Here is a 19,100-nt window from a genome sequence, read left to right on the forward strand (position 1 = left end):
CGAAGCCCAAGTCTAGGTGAGACCTGCCCACCCCCCACCTCACCCCCCACAATGCAGCACCAAAGCAACAGAGACAGCCCATCTTGTCAGGCTTCCTTCTACCCTGCTGTGGATTCTGGCCACACAGCCCCCAGTGCAGCACAGCTGAGAGGATGGGAGCTCTGCCTGTGATGGGGGTGCTGGCAGGGAGAAGAAGCCAGGCAGGACTGGAGTTAGCTAGTCAGTGAGAGGGTCAGAGCTGACAGCTGGTGAGTGGGCCACTGCTAGGAGCACTGGGGACAGAGCCTAGGAAAGAGTTCTCCAGACACAGACATAGCAAGAGCCCCATTGGAGCCCCACCAGCGTCCTGCCACGTGGTGCCCAGGGCTCTACCCTTCTCCATGGCTCCTGTTCCACTGCAGATTTCTGTGCAAAACTGGCTTCTGTTGCTTCCCAGGCAGCACCCTGCCAAGGCTGGAGTCAGGGGAGGGGCATTCTGCTTGGGAGTTGAAGGTAGAGTTTCCCACTACCCACACCCTGGTTCTACAGTGTCTTCATCCATGAGGTCCCCAAGGTGGGACCCCACCCTTCCCAGCCACAGGGAATGGTTACGGGCCTCAAGAATGGGCCAGCAAGTGGGGGCCAGAGCCAGGGAAGGGCCACCCTGGCATCAGTGTCTGGCTCCCAGCAGCAGCAGAGGCCATAGGGGCAGGTGGTGGGCCTCCTCTAAGCCACCTGGGCAGCCGGGCTTGGGGGTGCAGAGACCGGCTCTGTCTGTTCAGGCTCGGCGGTCACCTTCGGGGCCTTTGCCTACAGATGAGGACATTAGGTTGGGGCTCTGGCCAACATCCTCCAAGTGCAGCAGCACCTGACGGCAGAATAGGCCCACAGCTCACCTCCTCATACTTGGTTGTCCAGTAGAAATGGGCTTCTCCACCCACGTACAGCAGCAGCAGATCACAGAAGAAGGTGATCTAGGAGAGGCAGGGTAGACCTGTGTCCCTGCCCCAGCCTGCCCTCCTGCCACCTCCCCAACCCTCACTCCAAGACCCAGCAGCAGGCAGAGAGGGCTCAGTGTGCATGCAGGCGGGTCTGGGCATGGGCTGTCTGCAGCCAGAGGGAGGCCACATTGGCCACACTCACAATGCCCAGCCAAGCTGCTCCGGTGCCCAAAGTGATGGTCGTGGGGATGAGTCCAAATTTCCCTGCCTGAGAGACACCTGGGCTGAGCATCTCAGGCCATGGTTGTCGCCTCCTCCCACCCCCACCTGGCCCACCCCACCCAGCCCCTCCAACCTGCCCAGTAACCAGGACGTCAAAGCGAATCCCATAGAGCTTAAGCAGGCTCCGGGCCTCCACACCTGAGGCTTTCCACCAGTGATTGGCTGTTCTGTGGGCAAGAGAAAGTCTGGTGACCTGCTCTGCCCTCTCCCAGGCTGGGCTGGCCCTCCCAGGCCTCCACTGTGCTCATCCATTGACTCCATCAACCCCTAGCCCCAGCCCCAAATCCTGGGTCTCAGCTCTGTATTGTTGCTGAGGACACAGGGGGAAAGCAAACCAGGATCTGCCTCCCAGAAGCTCCCTGACTCCTGAGGGGACAGGGACAGAAGAAGAGTTTCTAAACAGACACCGGCAGTGGAGGGGGGTGAGGGAGGTTAGGCCAGGGTTGTGAGCAGCCAGAGGGGGGAACACAGTCTCCCTTAGGAATTGGGGAAGGTTTCTTACAGGGGAGATTTTCAGGCTGTTTTTCAGGGTTCAGGAAGGAGTTCTAGGCAGAGAAAGTGGGGCCAGTGAGAGAGCACAGAGGTGAGGGGAGCACGGTGTGGGCAGGGAGCCAGCCCCATAGAGCTGCAAAGGGCTGGGGAGATCAGTGGAGCCAGGCCAGGCAGCAACGTCAGGAGCATCATCTCCAGGCCTGGTGGCCGTGTGCACATATGCATTTGAGCAACAGTGAGAAGGTGACCTGAGGTGGCAGAAGGATCCTGGGCAGGGGAGGGGAGGTCTGCTTAGGAGACAGAGACAATAAATGCCATGCAAGGTCCTTGACTGCTTCCTGATTGGAAAATAAAAAGATTTAGGACCATTACTGGCACAGTTGGGGAAATTTAAATATGAGATTTATTCTGCTGCTGCTAAATTTCTCAAGTATGACAATAGGACAGTGGTCCCATGGGGAAGGTCCTCATTCTCAGCACAGTGTTGAGGGGGGGGTGAGTGTCTGGATGTCTGCCACTTACTTTTCAATGGTTGCGTTTGAAATTTATCTAAATATATCTGGGAGGGAGAAGCAAATGTGGCAAAATGGTAAAAACAAACGAAAAACCCCGGTGAACCTTCATGAAGAGCGTGTGGGTATTCACAGTACTAATCTTTGATCTTTTCTATAGATTAAAAAATTTTAAAAATAAAACCTTAAGGGAAATGTGAAAAAGAAAGGCCTCTGTGCTGTGGAGGGGAGATGCTGGGGACAGGGTGGGTGGAAGGGAGGCTGGATGCGAGGGGTCCCAGCTGTAACACAGGGTGTGGGAACAGATGGGGTGAAAGGGAAAGGGCTCAGGAGGGAGGTTACACAGGGTCTGTGCTGGGGGTCCCGCAGCTGAGAATACCCCCTCCTGTAACTGGGACCCCCCCCTTATACAGAGCGGAGCATATAGATGGCTGGGCTGGGTCTGTCCTGACCTCCCCAGGAAGGCAGGTGGAGGTGGACCTGCCTGAGGAGTGGGCACTGGGGGCTGTGGCAGTGGCACCTGAAATTGTAGCTCCTCTGCTGCAGCTGGAAGGAGTACTGGGGTCGGCATTCAGAGCCCCCGGTGTCCAGGTTGCAATCCCAGAGGACGTGGATGCTTATAGCACCTCCCTGCACACAGCACACCAATGTTCTGCTGTCACACAGGCTCCGACCCTCTCCCTGAGTCCTCCCACAACCCTGCCTCCCACAGACCCACCAGCAATGCCAGGTCCTCAAAGACCCCTCCAGCTGCAGCCACGAGGTCCCCGATGCGGAACACCGGGCAGTAGGGGCTGGAGAGGGGATCATATTGGCAGCGCTTGAAATAGGCGTTGTCCCAGGTCTCCAAGGCATTGGACCTGAGAGAGCCAGGGGAGGGAAGGTCAGGCCAGGATGGTGATAAGGAGGGTCTGGGGCCTGCCAGGACCCACACTTACTTGGCCTCCCACACTTACTTGGAGAAGTTGAATTTGCTGAAAGTAATAGTAGTTTTGATGAACAGTGTAAAGTTCTCGGCCTGGAGCAGCAGGGGCTTTCTGTGGGTTGGGGGGAGGTTAGGGGAAGGATCTGCCAGTCCTGGGACCCTGCTTTGGGAGTTGGGGGAGACTTACATGGGCACAGTGCCGCTCTCCACTGGGCACCAGCCCTGGATCTCACAGGTCCTATGGGTTTCGTTGAACACCACACACTGGCCCGTTTTTATGCCTTGAAAACACAAGACAAACTCTAGGCTTGAAGTGGGAGATGGGTGGACAAGGGGCTATTGACAAGAAGGAGACATGCAGAGGCACTGCCAGGCCTGCACTCAAAAGCCTCCCAGGGTCCCAGCCTGCCCCCCCTAACCCCGTTCCAAGTAGAAGCACTGGAAGACAGGACCCACAGTTACCATGGCTGTGTGTCCCGGTCTCCCCTTCAGGACAGTCTTCATGGGCCCAGCAGTTAGCCAGCGGGATGGAGGGGTGCTGAGGTGGGTGAGAGCAGAGTTGTCAAGGGCCTAGTGGGTGACTTAGCTCTGCAGTCCACCATAACCTGTCCCACCTGCCTTAGTCCCCCAAGGTTCCCTGGGTTTGGGGCACATGGAAAAGCTGGAGGTTGTAAATAGAAGGAGGTAGTCAGAGCAGGGAAGGTGAGCAGCCCCTGGCCAGATGGAATGCAGGTGCTGTACACCAAGGCAAGGTAAGACCCTTTTCTGCCTGGTAGTTCTGTCCCTGGTCAGGGCAGAAGTGACTCATCGATGCCCGGCTCCTCTGATCCCAATTCAGATCACACAACAGGGATGGTGGAGGGACCCTGGGAAGGGTAAGTTCATGCTGGAGGCACTGGGCGTGGCAGACAAAGGACAGGACCCTAGTCCAAGGGGCCTGGGTAGGGAAGTAGGACCCCACAGGCTAGGCCCTACCCTGCCTGTTCTTCAGTAAAACATGGTCATTAACGCCTGCACACAGTCACAGAGTTCTGGGGATGAGCTCAGAAAGGGGAGGTGGTGAGCTTTCTTGGGGTCACCCAAAGGCTGGGAGGAATTGCAGTAATTCTTACCAGGCAGCATACTTGTGAAAACTAAATGAAATTATTCACACAAAATTTTATCCCAGTGCCTGGAATACAGTAGCACATACTGAGCCCTCAGTCACCCTGGGAGGGAGAAGGGAGGGCATGACTGGTGACTCAGGGCTAGAAGAGGAACTGGGGACCCGCTGGAAGGCTCCCAGCAAACCTTACCTCTGGGCACCTGTCCTGAACTTGTTCTGGCGTCACAAGGAAGTTGGTCACCAAGAAGAACACATTCTCTCCCTAGAAGACAAATGTCAGGGTTTGCTCCTGCATGGCTCCCTCAGCGGGAGGTCAGAAGCTGGCAGCTTGGTTTGTGATGGAAGGAGCCCTGGCCTCATCGAGTCATCAACCCTGTGCCCCAGGAAAATGCCTCCAGTGAGGAGTGTTGAAGGAGAGATTGGAGCCTGGCTGGGTTTCTGGCCATTTCTGAGCCCATGTCTGCCTCTTTGAGACAAGTTTATTTTTCATGTTCACTTCCATTCACTTAACCAAAATTTTCTAGGAGCCTCTTATTTCCAGGCACTAAAGATCCAGAATTGAGTTGGGCTGGGCACGTGCTCAGACTGATAGGAAGATGGGCCCTTCATTGCACACATGGTCAAGGGCCAGGGGAGCAGGTGGTGAGCTCTGCCTGGGCAAAGGTGGCCAAGGACAGGAAAGGTGGCTGATGCCCATGTGCTGAGCATGAGAGCTCTGTGAATTGGGGGGAATATACACCCAGGAAGGCGAGGCAAGGCCTGGGCAGAGGGCTGAGGTCTATGGCAGCGGTCAGGATCTGGAGGGACTTGGTGGCCACCATCATGGACAAGGAGCCTTCCAAGGGTGGGAAGCAAGGGTTAGTAGGCTCTGATGATGTCACATGTGAAAGCTCAGCCTGGCTGCTGCATGGGTGCACCTGGGGACCCACTAGAAGACCACAGCCTCGTCCAGCTATGGCATGGGCAGCTGTGAATACTGTTGGGAGGTAGATAGGACGGGGTGAGGGACGGGGGTCAAACTGTGTCCACCTTTGGCACTAGTGGATGAAAAGAGGCCACCTGGGAGAGGGAAGTGATTTCTCTTTGTACATGGTGAATGTGCACCGAGGAGGCAACTGTGCTCAGGGCAGGTGGTCGCTGGAGCTACTGTTTGGGCATCAGCAGGACACAGGTGGAAACAGGCTGTGGACAATCTGGGTAGAAGAAACGGTCAGAAATGCAGTGTGGGAGGCGCGGAGGAGGAGGGCCTGATAGCAGCACCCCAACGAGGCAAGTATACAGAAAGTTCCAGGGCCTGGCCCCGCCCCTCTATGCCCCTCCCACCCTCACACTCAAGCTCAAGCTCAATGTCAAGTTCCCAGACACTCCACTCTTTTCCAGATGCAGCCTTTGTAAATGTAGTTCCTTGGCCTGGCTTCCTGGCCACTCCTCTCAGTCACCTGGAAACCTCTTACACATCCCCAATAGTCCTGTCCAGGTGCCACTCCTCTGTAAGGCCCTTCCCAAGCCCAGCCCTGTGACAGTGCCAGGCCCCACCCCTGTCTGGCATCACATGCCTCTCTTGCACATGCTTGCTGCAACAGTGGTATCAGAGGTGTCACCTGGCGACAGCACTGGAGCACCCACCTGTGCCGGCTTCACGAAGTCAGCCACATCCCACAGTCGATTCCCCAGCTCCTTGATCTGGGTCACAGAAACCCCTTTGAGTTTGGTGATAACAGATATCTGGGGGTCCAGGTCATGTTCCTGGTAGCCTTTCTTGGCGACGAGGGCCCACCTGGGGAGGAGGCGATGGGCAGTATGGTATGTCCCTGGCACAATGTGAGCAGTGGTGGAGCTGGGCCCAACTTTCTCAGCCTCTCTCCTTCACACCTGTAGGCTCCCAGTACACCACTCAGGTCCCCTGCCTCCTCTCCACTCTCATCCCCCCAAACACCCTGCACAGGCCAGAAGCACAGGAAATGCATCAGAGAGCCTGTGCCCACATGGGTGTCTCTTATTAGGCACCCATGGGCTTGGAGATACCCACTATCACCTCCTTCAGCAGCCAACATCCTCCCCGTGCCCCAGCTAGACCCAGCTTTCTCCTTAAAGACTCCCCTGACTCAGCCAGAACTGGTGGTCTCTATCGGGGGCCTTAGCGTTCTAGCTCTCACAAGTGTCAGGGACTACATCCTGCTGCCCAGGGCCTCCTGAGCAAGGGTGGAGTCCATCCTGCTCTGTGCCCAAAGCCCAACATGGGGTTAGGGACAAGGCCCAGGGAAAGAGGCAGGTGGACACACAGGAGGACACAAGCACACGGCTTGCTCTTACACCCACTGGCAACTATACAGACACAGATGCTTCCTTCTGCCAACACACTACCCTGCTCCAACCTGCCCCCGCCTCCACTACCATCAGCCCAGCCCCCGAAGAGCCAAACCCTTAACCCTCCGCCCAGCAGGACCGGTCATGGTCCCTCCTGCCAACGTGTCCAGGAGCCGTTCTCTTACCCCACCATGTAGACCATGGCCCCAAGCTGTAGCAGCCTCTGCAGGACGCCCACCCGCCAGTTCCTGGTCATCACATACTTCTCAGTCTTATAATCCAGAAGCCCCCAGCCTGCCAAGACCCCTGGGGAGCCCATGTTCCCAGCTCCTGCTGGCTGCTGGGGCACATGAGTCAGCAGAGCAGCTGCAGTCACAGCTGAACAGGAGATAAAGCAGGAGACCAAGGAGGACCTGGCCAGCAGCTATTAAAGGGACAGGATCCACTCCTGGCAGGATCCAGCCTCCACCCCCACCCCCACCCCAGTCCTGGGCTCAGTCCCAAGCCCCAGCGGCCCTGGGCCTCTCCAGACTCCCTCTGTCGGACCCTGGGCACACACAGAGGAGCAGCCCCTGTCCCCTGCTCTCTGGCCTCACTTCCTTGGGTGATGAGGAGATGATAGGTATTATGGGTACTGTGAGAGGGTGGCCTGAGGGCTGCAGGAATAGAGGAAGGGCCAAGGAAAGCTTCAAAAAGAAGTGACCTATGAACTCACACTGGAAGATTCTGAAGTCAACAAAGTTGTGGAGGAATGTTCCTGGTGGAGGAAGCTGCATATACGACCCTAGAGCATGAGAGAACTGGGACCCACAGAGAGCCGTGACTCCGGCACCTGAGAGGAGGGTGGCCAGGCTCTGCAAGTTCCCCAGGCTCTGCCTTCCTGTGTGATGCCCTCCCAAAGCTGCCCACATGCCGCCAGCGCAGGGACTAAAAGCCCAGAGGCAGGCATCTCCCCCAGTCCGTGGGAAGGGGGGCGATGAGACGACAGGGAGAACCTGCGCCCGCAAAGCGCCCAGCCTTGCGCCTGGCCCGGGGCGCGCTCGCGTCCGCCTAGCCAGTGGCCGACTCAAGGTCAGCGCCAGCCAGCGGCGGTTTTGGCGACGGCCAACAACACCGGGTTGCCGGGGTGACCGCGCCCGTCTCTATTTGCTGCCGCAGACGCCTGTCCGCCGTACACCACGAGCGATTGGGCGATGGAGCTGGAGGGCCCGCCCAAATTCCCTGGCTCTGGGGGTCGCGGCGCGCACGCCTGCCTCGGTGCAGGCAAATGCAAAATGGACGTAACTGTGAGGGGTCCCCGCGAGAAGTCTGGGGAGAATGGACGGCAGGAGCAAGAGGCGGCCGCTGGGGTCCCGGAGGCTGAGGAGGGTTCGGACACAGATTCGGACTCCTACCTGGAGACGGAAGGTGCCCCGGGGAGGGGATTCCAGGCTGGTCTCCTCACCTTTGGGGCTTCTTCCGCAGGAGTGGCGGGGACAGGCTGGGATCGAGGGGACAGGGGCCCCTTTCCAGCAGAGCAGGCGGTGCACCCCTTCATGGGACACCTTCCGCGCACCCGGTGGCGGCAGCTCTAGCCGCGTGCCCTTCCTGCAATGCTCCCGGGAGCGTCAGAAGTTCCATCATTAGAAGACACTTGCAGAGTGAAATGCTGGGTAGTGACAGAGGACAGGGGAACCCTTGGAAGAGGGCTGGCTGTGCCTGAAGAAGGATCCACATTCTTCTCTGTCTCCTATTAGGCACCCATGGGCATGAGGAACTGGTCAAGAACACCCTCTACCTGAGGTCCTGCCGGGCCCATGGTGTTGTGCCTGCTTCCTGCTTTCTGCGCCAAGGGAGAGCCCCGGAGCTGAACCTGAGGCACCGTGGCCTGGGGCCCCAGGTACCCCTGGAGGGACTCTGGAGCCAGGCTTGGAGGGAGAGGGCCTGGGAGGCAGCAGCCATGGGTGTAGCCTCCTTCCTGAGCCCATCTCATGCCACCCCCTGGCATGTCCCACCCCCACATCTGGGTGATGGGTGGGGTCAGAGCTATGACAGGGTTTAGTATAGGGCTGGGGAGACTGCAGCGCGCACCTAACCTGCTGGGGGGTCAGGAAAGGCTTCAGGAGGTGAGATCTGGATGGAGCTTAGAATGAGAAGCAGGTGTCCCCTGGGCATGTGGGAAAGGGATGGATGGCCTTCCCGCTGGAAGGAACCGAGTGGGCTGAGCCCTGGCAACATGAGCCAGGGTAGTAGCTATCTGTGTCTGGGGCCTTCAGCCCTAGGAAGGATCAGGCCCTTCAGGACCCTCTCTGTCCTAGGGGGCCTGGGCTCTGGCTTCTGGACTAACCTCCAATCCCTATGTCAAGCGGTTGGACCTTCGGGACAACGGGCTCTGTGGGGCTGGCGCGGAGGCTCTGGCACATGCCCTGAGCAAAAGCAGCAGCATCTGTGGTAGGTGCTGAGCCTAAAGCAGATGGGCAGACTTGAGTCCTTCCTTTCCTGAGGGGTGTTCCCCCCTAGCCAGACCTTCTCACCTGGGATCTGCTGGTGTTGCTGAGGAGGGATCTCCTCACAAGGGTGTAGTTAGACCCTCTGTGGTACACCCAATGCTGGATGCCACTCCTTTCCTGACCAACCCCACCCCACCCACTCACCTCCTCCCCTAGCCAGCACACTCTTCATATGGTGGCCTCGCAATGCCTGAATGCAGGTGGGAGAGTCCTTTGACACGTAGGTGGGGACTGGGCAGAGTGAGAGGAGGGAGGGTTGGGTGGGTGTTTGGTGGGCCTGTATCCAAATGCTGCGTCTGTCATTAATGAGTGGAGTGACCCGGGCGAGAAGCTCAACCTTGTTGAGCCTCAGTTTCCAATCTGTGAAATGGCACAACAATACCTCTTAGACTTTGGGGATGTGATGAGAATCAGTGAAGCTCTGTGTGGCCACATAAATGCTCTGAGTAGCTGGCCCACATAAATGCTCTGAGAATGGCCACCTTGACTATTATTGTCAGTCCCCAGAAATGTGGCAGTGAAAGCTCCTGTGAGTGGGTTGTATTGCTGCCAGGCACTAATGATCAACAGGGCAACTGCATCTCCATTACAGCCATTCTCCATAGCAACAGGAAGTAGGTGATTTTAGCCCCTTGACAAAGAAGCTCATGGACACATCGGGTGCAGACGGGCATCAGGGAAGCTGCCTGGGGCCTGAGGGAACTCAGCTGATGGGTGCCAGAGTCACCATGCACCCCAGGACAGTTTGGCTACAAAGCCCCTTCTGTTGCCTCAGGCCTGGAAATTTGGGGGATGAAGGAGGGTGGAGGAGGATGGTGCCTGGCTTTGAATCCCACTGACTGAGGAGTGGTGCCAACCCCCAGATATGGACCTGTCGGAGAACCAGCTGGGAGCCGTGGGAGCCCAGGTAATCTGTGCTGCTCTCATGGCAAACCCAGCCATTCAGAAGGTACATCTGGCAGGGAACAACCTGGAGGAGCAGGCAGCCCAGTACCTTGCTGAACTCCTGCTGGCCCACACAGGCCTGAAGTCCCTGGACCTGAGCTATAACCAGCTAAATGACCAAGCAGGTAATACCCAGTCAGGGCCACCATGGGGCACTTTAGCTCATCTTCCTGGGACAGAGGTGGATGGAGGTTGACAGGACCAATCTGAGCATCCATGCTCTGGCTTCTGCTCCCCGTGTCCCACATAGACCTGCCCCTTTCCCACTCCTTCCACACAGAACTCTTAATCCATTCCACAAACATCTCACTGCCTGTTGCTACATGTGTTGGGTGCTGATTTGGCCACTAAGAATCTAGCCATGAACAAAACAAAGGCCCTGGCCTCAAGGAACACATATTAACAAGATAATTCTCCATAATTATTGAGGCTGCAAAAGAGACGAACGGTATGATTCTAGAGAAGAATGGGGACCACCAGTTGGAGGGGTTGCCAGGGTGGCCTCTGCGCAGAGATGACATTTAAACTGAAATGAGCAAGGTGGGGAGGAATCAGCCATGGCAAAATCAGAGAGAGAGCATTTCAAGCAGAGGGACAATGAACATGCAGGCCCATTTCCCAGACTGACAGACACCACTGTGTCTGGGCTAGTGAGTCAGGAAACAGTGGCTAGGCCAGGGGGTAGAGAGGCAACGGGGCTGTAGGGCTACAAATCATGGCAAAAGCCATGAAGACTTTATTCTCAGTGTTGTGGAAGACATCAGTGGGATTTCTTAATCTTACTACTTTCTCTCATGCCCCAGTCCTTTGCATAGGCTGTCTGCTTTGCCAAGAACATGCTGTTCTGCCTGCCTGCCCCCATCCACTCCAATCAATTATAAGAATCACCTGGTACCATGGGTTAGGAATACAGATCCCTGGGCACCTGCTGAACCAGACTCTTGGGGGTGCCCATGCATCTGCACTTTACCGGATGCCCCAGGAGACTTGTCTTGTTCAGAAAGTTTGGGAATTGCTGCTCTGTCTCAAGCTGCTTAGAGCAGGTGGGGTGGCACCAGCCTTGGCCTGTGAGAATCAGCCCTAGAATTTAACTGCCAGAGAGCCAGTTTGCCTTATAAGAAAGTTATTGTGAGAAGCCAGTGAAAAAGAGAAGCTCATTTCAGACTTTTAACAAACTAAGTATAGGCATCCCTCTGGGCCTGCACAGTCAGAGGGCAAGCACCAGAGAGGCAGCCAGGATGGAGGGGGCTGGAAGCTAAGGCCCTGCAAAAGCTGCACAAATATGGAGTCGAGGGTCCTCAGCCTGCAAAAAGACAGACATAGTGGAGTCATTTTGTTCTCCCTAGAAAGCATCTGTGGGTGCGCCTCACTCCCTTGAGGTCTTGGGTCTCAGTCTCCCCACCTGACCCATGGTAATGGTTGCACCTATTTCATAGGTTGGTTGCAGGGGTCACAAAGACCAAGCATTGGAACTACAAGAGATTGGTTCATGCATATGTGTAAAAGAAACTTCTCATCCTCAGCTGTTCAGCAAAGTAGGGGCTTCCCTACAAAGTGAGGGGCCACCGCCCTTTCCTCCCAGCCCTGGAAGTGTCTGAGGAAGAAGAAAGTACGGTATCTGAGAGCCTGCATACCTTCAGGAGTCAGACCTAGTGCTGGGCAGGGAGTCTGGAATCCTGTCCTCAGGGAGGCAGCACAGGGAGTCCTCCTTGCCTTGCGGGAGCTCTCCAAGGTGCTAAAAGTGTCTGCCGGCCCGTGGTGTTCTGGCTGAGCGTTCTGCTCAGTTAATTCATGTTTTTCGTCTGTGCATTTCTTCAAACCAGGCTTACTAGACCTGTGTTAGGCGCTGGGACCATGGAGAGGGGTCGAATTCAGATCCCTGTGGGACTCCCAGGCTGATGGGGGAGACACACCAGGCAAAGACGGGTCTAATGGCCACAGCTTGGGAGGATGAAAGCAGTTGACATGAAGCCCAAGGTGACCCAGCCCAGCTGGGCAGGAAAGGCTTTCTGATGCCAAGAGCCCAGGTTAGAATAATGAGGAGCTGTTAGCCAGGTGGAGGAGACCATCAGTTCCGTGCAGGGGGACAGCCAGGAGGTTTGTTGGTGCTGGCAATTTTGAGACCTGGAAGAGGTCAGGCTGGTTGAGTGCTGACAGAGTGAAAAGCAGGGTGAGTAGGTGGCTGGAGCTACTACCCACTTTACATACTAAACATCTCTTAGGGTTTCTCACCTCCACACACTATTACCTTTCTCTGCTATCACTCCCTTCTCTTCACTACAGCTTTGCCAGTCTTGTCACCTCTTGCCTAGACTATGGCACGAACCTTTCAACTAGCCCCCCAACATCTCTTCTCTGCTCCCACCTACCCCAGTCAATCCCTTATACCCAGTAAGGAATCCAGCCTTGTCACTTCTTAAATCCCTCCCTGCCTCCTCACCAATGATAGGGCAGTGCCCAAGACCCTTGGCCCAGCATTCAAGGCCTCTCAGCACCTCTCAGTTGCCCATCACTCCTACCTCATTTCACTGGCTTCCCCTCATCCTGCCCCCAGTGCCAGGCCTGCGTGCATTTCCACAAGTCCCCCATGTTCCCTGTGCCTCTGCACATTCGGTCTTTCCTTGACTGCTCTCCACCATGTGTGGAGACATTCAAGGTTATCTCCTCTGTCTTCATTTTCCTGACCCCCCCAATAGGGTTAGCCCCCATTCTGTTCCCATGCCTCCTGTTTGTAGTTTATAATAGCTCACACCCCACTCATTTGTACTTATGTCTCCTCCACTAAATATGAAATTCTTGGGGGCAGGGCAAGCCCATGTTGTGTTCAACTCTGTGACCCTCACGCCCAGCAGAGACCCTGTCACACAGAAGGCATCAGTGTCATTTTTTGAGGAATGAACAGTGAATAAGAAGGTCTGTCTTGGTGTTTCGGAAGGGGAGATGCTTGGACCAGCCTTGGCAGAAAACACAGGACTCACGGAGCTTAACATAAGCTGGAATCACCTTCAAGGCCCAGGAGCTGTCTCCTTTGCCAGAGGACTAGGGGTATGAGGCTCCCACCCCACCCCCACCCCGCCCCATAGCCAGCCCCTCCAGCCTGCCCCTTGAAGGTAGGTCTCCCAGGGGCCAGCTCCTCATGGTTGCAGCTCTTTAGAAAGGAGCCTTGGGTATTTTAAGGAGAACTTAAGGAATACTTTGTTAGGTGTCTTTAATTCTCCCAGACCCATTTAATGACTTCGATACACTGCCCCAGTCTCCTGTCACTTACTGAGGGGTCTGCAGATAAATATTGTACACCTTCCCAAGACATCACAGACTCTCTGCTGGGGGGGTGGGATAGCGTGCAGTCGGATGACACATGCTCACTATGGGGCATGCACCGGTGCTTCTTTTAGTGACACACTTAGATCCCAGCACACACTCTAACAAGCCACCTGCTCCCATGGTTGTAGTCCATAGGCCTCAGGAATGGGTGGCTGCAGCCCCCGCCAAGGTGACACAAAACACTTGTAATGCCCCCCATGTCAGCTATCTTTTGGGGGTTCTCCTCAGGGAATTGCAGCTGTTGCCTTGCTCTCTGACAGAGGTTGAGCTGGGGTCCTGCCCCACAAGGTAACAGGTCTGTCTTCCCAGCATATCCACAAGCTCCGCCCTTGTCCTCATCCCAGCCCCCTGGGCAGGTTTCACCCAACTCTGGGCCCCTGAGCTGCTCTATGCCTTGGGGTACCTGCCCTTGAGAGGTCCCCAAGCAGATGTGGGTCCTCCCCCATCAGGCTAACACTCACCATGCTGCTCATCATGTCTCTGGCGCCTGCTACAACAAGCAGACCCTTCAATTTCAGGGACATTCACACTCACACTCACCCTCTGTGCTGTGCTTCCAGTTGTTCAGCTTTACTGGTCACCACCTTCCAAGCCATGAGGCTCTTCCCTAGAACCTCTGTCCTGCTCTCAGTCTGTGCTCTGCACTGCGAGTGTCCTGGGTTTGAAGGCTGTGGCCCTGGCTTTCTCCACTGTCACTTGTGGTCCCATGGCTTTGCTCTTTTGTATCCCAGGCAAACATCTTCCTGAGAATCCTGGACATCTCATACAATGGTTTTGGAGATCCTGGAGCCTCTGCAGTGGGTGAGGCACTTAAAACCAACAATGTGTTGGAGGAACTCAACATGAGGTGAGGAGCACAAGGTACCCCCATGTCACAGTCTCTCAGCCCATAGCCACCCCAGGGACTAGGAGCCCCGTGATCTTGCTGTTTACCACTTTAATTCCCAAGCTGACCACAGCCTATGATGAGGCTTGATCCACAATCCAGGAGCACCCAGCTCTGTCCTCTCACTCGAGGTCATCATTTATACACCGGGCTCATAATTCCTACCACATAGGCAGGGACTAGGAATTGCAAATGTATGTAAAGTCTCTTCAGCAGATCCTGGTGCCAGCTGGGACTCTGGGACAAGCTGGCTCTGCACAGCTACTTGGAAGGTGGCACAATGCACATGTCTTTCTGTTACAGCAACAACCGCATCTCCGTGGTGGGAGCCCAGAACCTGGGCCTGGGCCTCCGGGTCAACCGGACACTGAGGATTCTTGCTGTGAGTGCTAGCCTGATGGGAGAGGCCCCAGCAGACCTTCCTGAGCCTGTCCACACAGATCCCTCCCCTGTCACATGTCCCCACCCCAGTGACAGCAGGGAACACAGGCTCAAGAGCCCAAATGGGGAGGGGGCCTCCTGGGTTACTCTTTTACCACTTCTCCCCCTTGCCACCCACTTGCCCATCTCTGGCCTGGCCCATGCACTTCTTCAGCCTCCTCCCAGCTCCATGCTTCCCTCCCAATGGCATCACCACATCTCCCAGCTGTCCTTTCTCCTCAGCCCACCAGAGTGCTGCTCTGCTGATGATGACTGAGGCACCCCTGCTTCCCCTTCACTTCCCCCCTGCCCTTCCTCTGGCCTTCCTAGAACCCAGGATCAGCCCAGGTGTACTGTTGGTCACTGCTCAGACCTACCTAAGGCCCTGTGTGCACAGCAGGGGTTTCCTTCCTCCAGGGTTGCCAGTGGGGAGGGAGCAGCTGAGCAGAAGACAGAGAAGTGAGGGTGCAATGAGGGTGCAGCAGTTCCATGAGAACCACTGTGCTAACAGTATGTGCTCAGAGGACAGTCCCACTAGCTCCTGGGGGGCATCCAGCCCTGCCTGGCCCTCAACTCCCTCAACTGGCAGAGGAGACCCCTGCATCACTCCCATCCCCAGCCTGAGGCTCCCTCCTCTCCCACCCCTACCCCATCCCATGCCCCATCCCTTCCTGCACTTGAACGCAGACTTCTCTCTTAAGCTCTGGATTCAAATTTCCATCTGCTGATGGTCCCCCAGATGTCCCATAGGCACAAGGGATTCTGAGAGTCCAACACAAACGAATCATCTCCCTCGGCTGCTTCTTGGTATGTGTGTAGGGGAGGGCTCCCTCTCATCCAGTCAGAAGCTTGTCCCTCCCTCTTCCAATTTTCCCTCCTTCATCTCACCTCCTGCAAAGCAGAGCACTCAGGCTACCTGCTCCCCCTTCTCACTTTCCCTCCTGGTTTCCTATCTCTGGCCCTTCCTTCCTACTTGCTACCAGGTGATTTTTCTCAGCCAGAAATATGCCTCTGTCCCTCCTTTAATCCCATCAGAGGCTCCCCACTGGATAAATTCAAGCTTAGTATTGTGTCATTTGCAGCATGTCATCAGGATCTGGGCTCTGCCAACCTGCCTTTGCCTCCTGCCTTGAAATTTATTTCTCTCACCCAAGCTCCTTGGAATTTTCCAGACACATTGTGCAATTTGTCATTTCTCTTTGCTCCTGCTGCTCAGGTATTTGACCACCCATTCAACCTTTACCTCCCAGGTTTCTGTTTTCTCTCTTCCCCCAGTGGGTGAGCTCTTTAAGGGCAGGGGTGGGTCTTGTGTGTCTGTATCTTTGGCATGCTGCAGAGCCAGGCACTGGGTGGGCACTCAGTGCTACTTCCTCTCTTCCCTCGCCCTGCAGCCTCACCCAGGGCTTTCTGTGAGCTGAGACAGTGGCGTTGTCTGAGGCACATCATCAGAGATGAGGAATCCCTAATTTCCCTTTTGTGGTGCTCTCCCGGCCTCCCCAGTATCAGTTTTTCTCAGTTTTGTGTGCGTATTTCTTAGATGTCCAGGAATCCCATGCGAAGTGAAGGCTGCTTGCGTGTTCTCAAGTCTGTCCGGGATAATCCAGTGTCTAGCCTGGAACTGCTGGATTTCTCTGTAAGAACTTTTCATAAACCTCACCTCTGAGACTCCTCCCACTGCCCTGAGGTATATTTAGAAGAAGAAAGTGGGGCTTAGAGAAATAGAGTGCCCCTGCCCAGATCCATGGTGTGGCTGAGCCTGAGCCTGAGTTCCAACCCAGGCCAAAAGTAGGTCATGACGCCACTCTGGCTCCACTCCCACTCCTGACTGGGGGTACACTGTGATCTCACCTTGACCCCTGCCTGGGCTCTTCATTGGCTGAGAGGGAATAAGTGGCTCAGGGGGCACAATGCTCATTGTTCACTGATATTTGGGTTTGCAGGTTTAGCACTTGCAAGGCACTCCCCTCCCCCGACCCTTCCTGTACTGCCTGCAGGCGATCATGGTGCTGGAAGTTTCATTTGTGTGGCTGTGAGGGAAACCAGGACCCCTTTTAATTCAATTTTGCCTTTTTAATGTACAAACAAATGTCACTCTTTTCTAAGGCAGTTAACATTAAGAAGAGAATCCGCAAATATGAATTATTAAAAGGAAGTCTAGTCACAAATCACTGCTTATTCCACCCTGATTTATTTCAACCCAGACGCGAGTCAAAGTCTTTCCAGAGATATATTTTTAGAGTTCCATCCTTCAGGCTTCAGACAATTGGTTTGAACATCCTTATTTTTTCTTCTACTTGCCTGGTCTCTATGGCTCCAAAGCCAGAGAATAGCTTGCCATGTCCACGTTCCTTCTGCTCTGAGAATTCCTGTCAGCACTGGTTTCTATCACTCTAAAAAACAGAATGATATATAAAACTGTCTTGCCAAAATACATGCTTATTTGATACAATGTACGGTTATTATCAGAAGCTTTTATATAATGAAAATACCACAGGATTTTGAATCAGGCCTGAAACCAAGTCCTGAGCCCATTATATGGGATCTTGGATTCTGAATTAGAGAGCAACACTAATCTAGATAGTGTTCTCTTTTCCTGTTCTTAACTGCTAGCATTAGTCTAATCTGACTCAGATTTTATCCTCAGCTTTAAGGGAAATACCTCTGAATCCTTACAGTTCTCATAAAACCCTTCCCAGAACTCAGTCTTATCTTTATGTGCAATGGGGTTAATACCTACCACCCAGGATCATTGTGAAGATAGGACCCTACGGAAAGGGCCTGTACAGAGAAGACTGTTCTCTTCTCCCCAGTCCCTTTATTTTTCACTTTTCATTGAAGAACAACATTTATGCTGAAAAGTACACATAGATTAAGGACAGAGCTCGGTGAATTTTCATAAACAGGATACACCTAATAATCAACCCCCAGTTCAAGAAATAGAGCAGGTCTCTAGATGCCTCCCTTGAGCACCTTCTCTTCTTGATTTTAATAGTTTGGGGAGTAATACCATTGTCATCCATAGGAGACAAGCTGTGCTGAGGAGCTTCTTCAGGACCTCATGTATGTAAGTAAAAAAGTTAAGTTCTCAGAAAGTGATAATTGGTTTCTCCTCAGGATATCCAGGTGAACAGAGAGTTTGATGACCTTGCCAGCTCAGTGAAGGTAGTTCTTCCAGGGCTTTGCATAAAGACTGATGCCCGCAGAGTGGAATACAAAAAAGAGTTACTGGCAGTCTTGAGACCATCCCTACCAGCGTCTGCCCCTAAATGACTGTGGAGTGTAGCCTCACAATGTGTTCTTACCACTTGAGTCCAAATTGAGTCTCCATGTCAACCAACAGGTGGTAAGTCCTATGGAGCCGACCTTCACAATGACTCAGAAAACTGTGCCCTCCTCTCCATTCCCGACCACTGCACTAATCTGGGTCTTCTTTTGTTTTCACTCATTCATGTAACATGAAGTTGTACTATGTGCTCCCCACTGAGCTGGGCACAGGGTCAAAGATGCCCAAACAAGTTCCTGCTCTGGTGACTTACCTCAGGAGACAATTAAAATATAAGGTGGTGTGCAACTGGCATTCCCAAACTCAGCTTGCCTTAATACAAACTGTTACAACTTTTTTGGAAGGCAATTTATCATTAGGAACCGAGAACTTTAAAGCTGCCTGTGTCCTTTGATCTAATGGTCTGACTAATCTGCTCTACAGAAATAATGCTATAGAGCAGATTAGTCGTAATAATGAAAATTGAAAATAATTTAAATGCCAAATAAGAGGGGATTGGTTACTAAGATTTGGAACTCTGCAAACACTGAAAGCTAGTGTTCAAAGTACAGTGAACTATTTGTGAAAATACACATGAATAATGTTAAGTGATAAAATTAGGATTAAAAAAAATCACATTGTTTTCTGGCAATTTCATAAAAGGTTAAACATGGAATTACCATATGACCCAGAAAATCCACTTCTAGAAAAATAAAAACATGTGTCCACAAAACTTGTACACAAGTGTTCATAGCAGCATTATTAATAATATGCACAAAGTGCAAATGTTTACCAAATGAAGAATGGATAAATAAAATGTGATATACCCACAAAATGGTATATTATTTGGCAATAAAAAAGAGTGAAATTTCGGGTGATAAAAATGTTCTAAAATTGCCAAGGCTAGTGTGGCTTAGTTGGTTGGAGCATCATCCTATATACTGAAAGGCTGTGGGTTCGATTCCCAGTCAGGGCACATACCCAGGTTGTAGGTTCGATGCTGGGTCAGGATGTGTGAGGAAAGCAACTGATTGATGTTTCTCTCTCATATAGACGTTTCTCTCTCTCCCTTCCTCTCTCTAAATGACTTTTTAAAAATGTTTAAGTGTTCTAAAATTTATTATGGACAATTGCGCAATAGTTGCACAATTACATGAATATACTAAAAGTAATTTAATTGTATACTTTAAATAGGTGAATTGTATGGTATGTGAACCGTATCTTAATAAAG

The 19,100-nt window shown here is 53.5% G+C and overlaps 2 protein-coding genes across 2 annotated transcripts; one reads left to right on the top strand and one right to left on the bottom strand.

The window, feature by feature from the left end:
- Positions 1-705: 705 nt before the first annotated feature.
- P2RX6 (purinergic receptor P2X 6) lies at positions 706-6,862 on the bottom strand. The gene is made up of 12 exons (XM_016204262.2): positions 6,729-6,862; positions 5,863-6,013; positions 4,427-4,498; positions 3,594-3,669; positions 3,319-3,412; positions 3,163-3,243; positions 2,925-3,066; positions 2,727-2,836; positions 1,276-1,369; positions 1,123-1,188; positions 876-953; positions 706-789 (listed from the first exon to the last, which is right to left on the bottom strand). Exons 1-12 carry the CDS (start codon positions 6,860-6,862, stop codon positions 706-708), a joined length of 1,182 nt encoding a protein of 393 aa, XP_016059748.1.
- LRRC74B (leucine rich repeat containing 74B) lies at positions 2,711-17,877 on the top strand. Its single transcript, XM_087828703.1, has 10 exons — positions 2,711-2,730; positions 7,796-7,950; positions 8,280-8,422; positions 8,841-8,973; positions 9,896-10,102; positions 12,913-13,022; positions 14,033-14,148; positions 14,491-14,569; positions 16,145-16,240; positions 17,722-17,877. The coding sequence occupies exons 2-10, from the start codon at positions 7,818-7,820 to the stop codon at positions 17,875-17,877; spliced, it is 1,173 nt and encodes a 390-aa protein (XP_087684829.1). The 5' UTR covers positions 2,711-2,730; positions 7,796-7,817.
- The last annotated feature ends 1,223 nt before the right edge of the window (positions 17,878-19,100 follow it).

The sequence above is a fragment of the Miniopterus natalensis genome, chromosome 20 (assembly GCF_054644295.1).
Source record: "Miniopterus natalensis isolate mMinNat1 chromosome 20, mMinNat1.hap1, whole genome shotgun sequence".
Lineage (NCBI taxonomy): Eukaryota > Metazoa > Chordata > Mammalia > Chiroptera > Miniopteridae > Miniopterus > Miniopterus natalensis.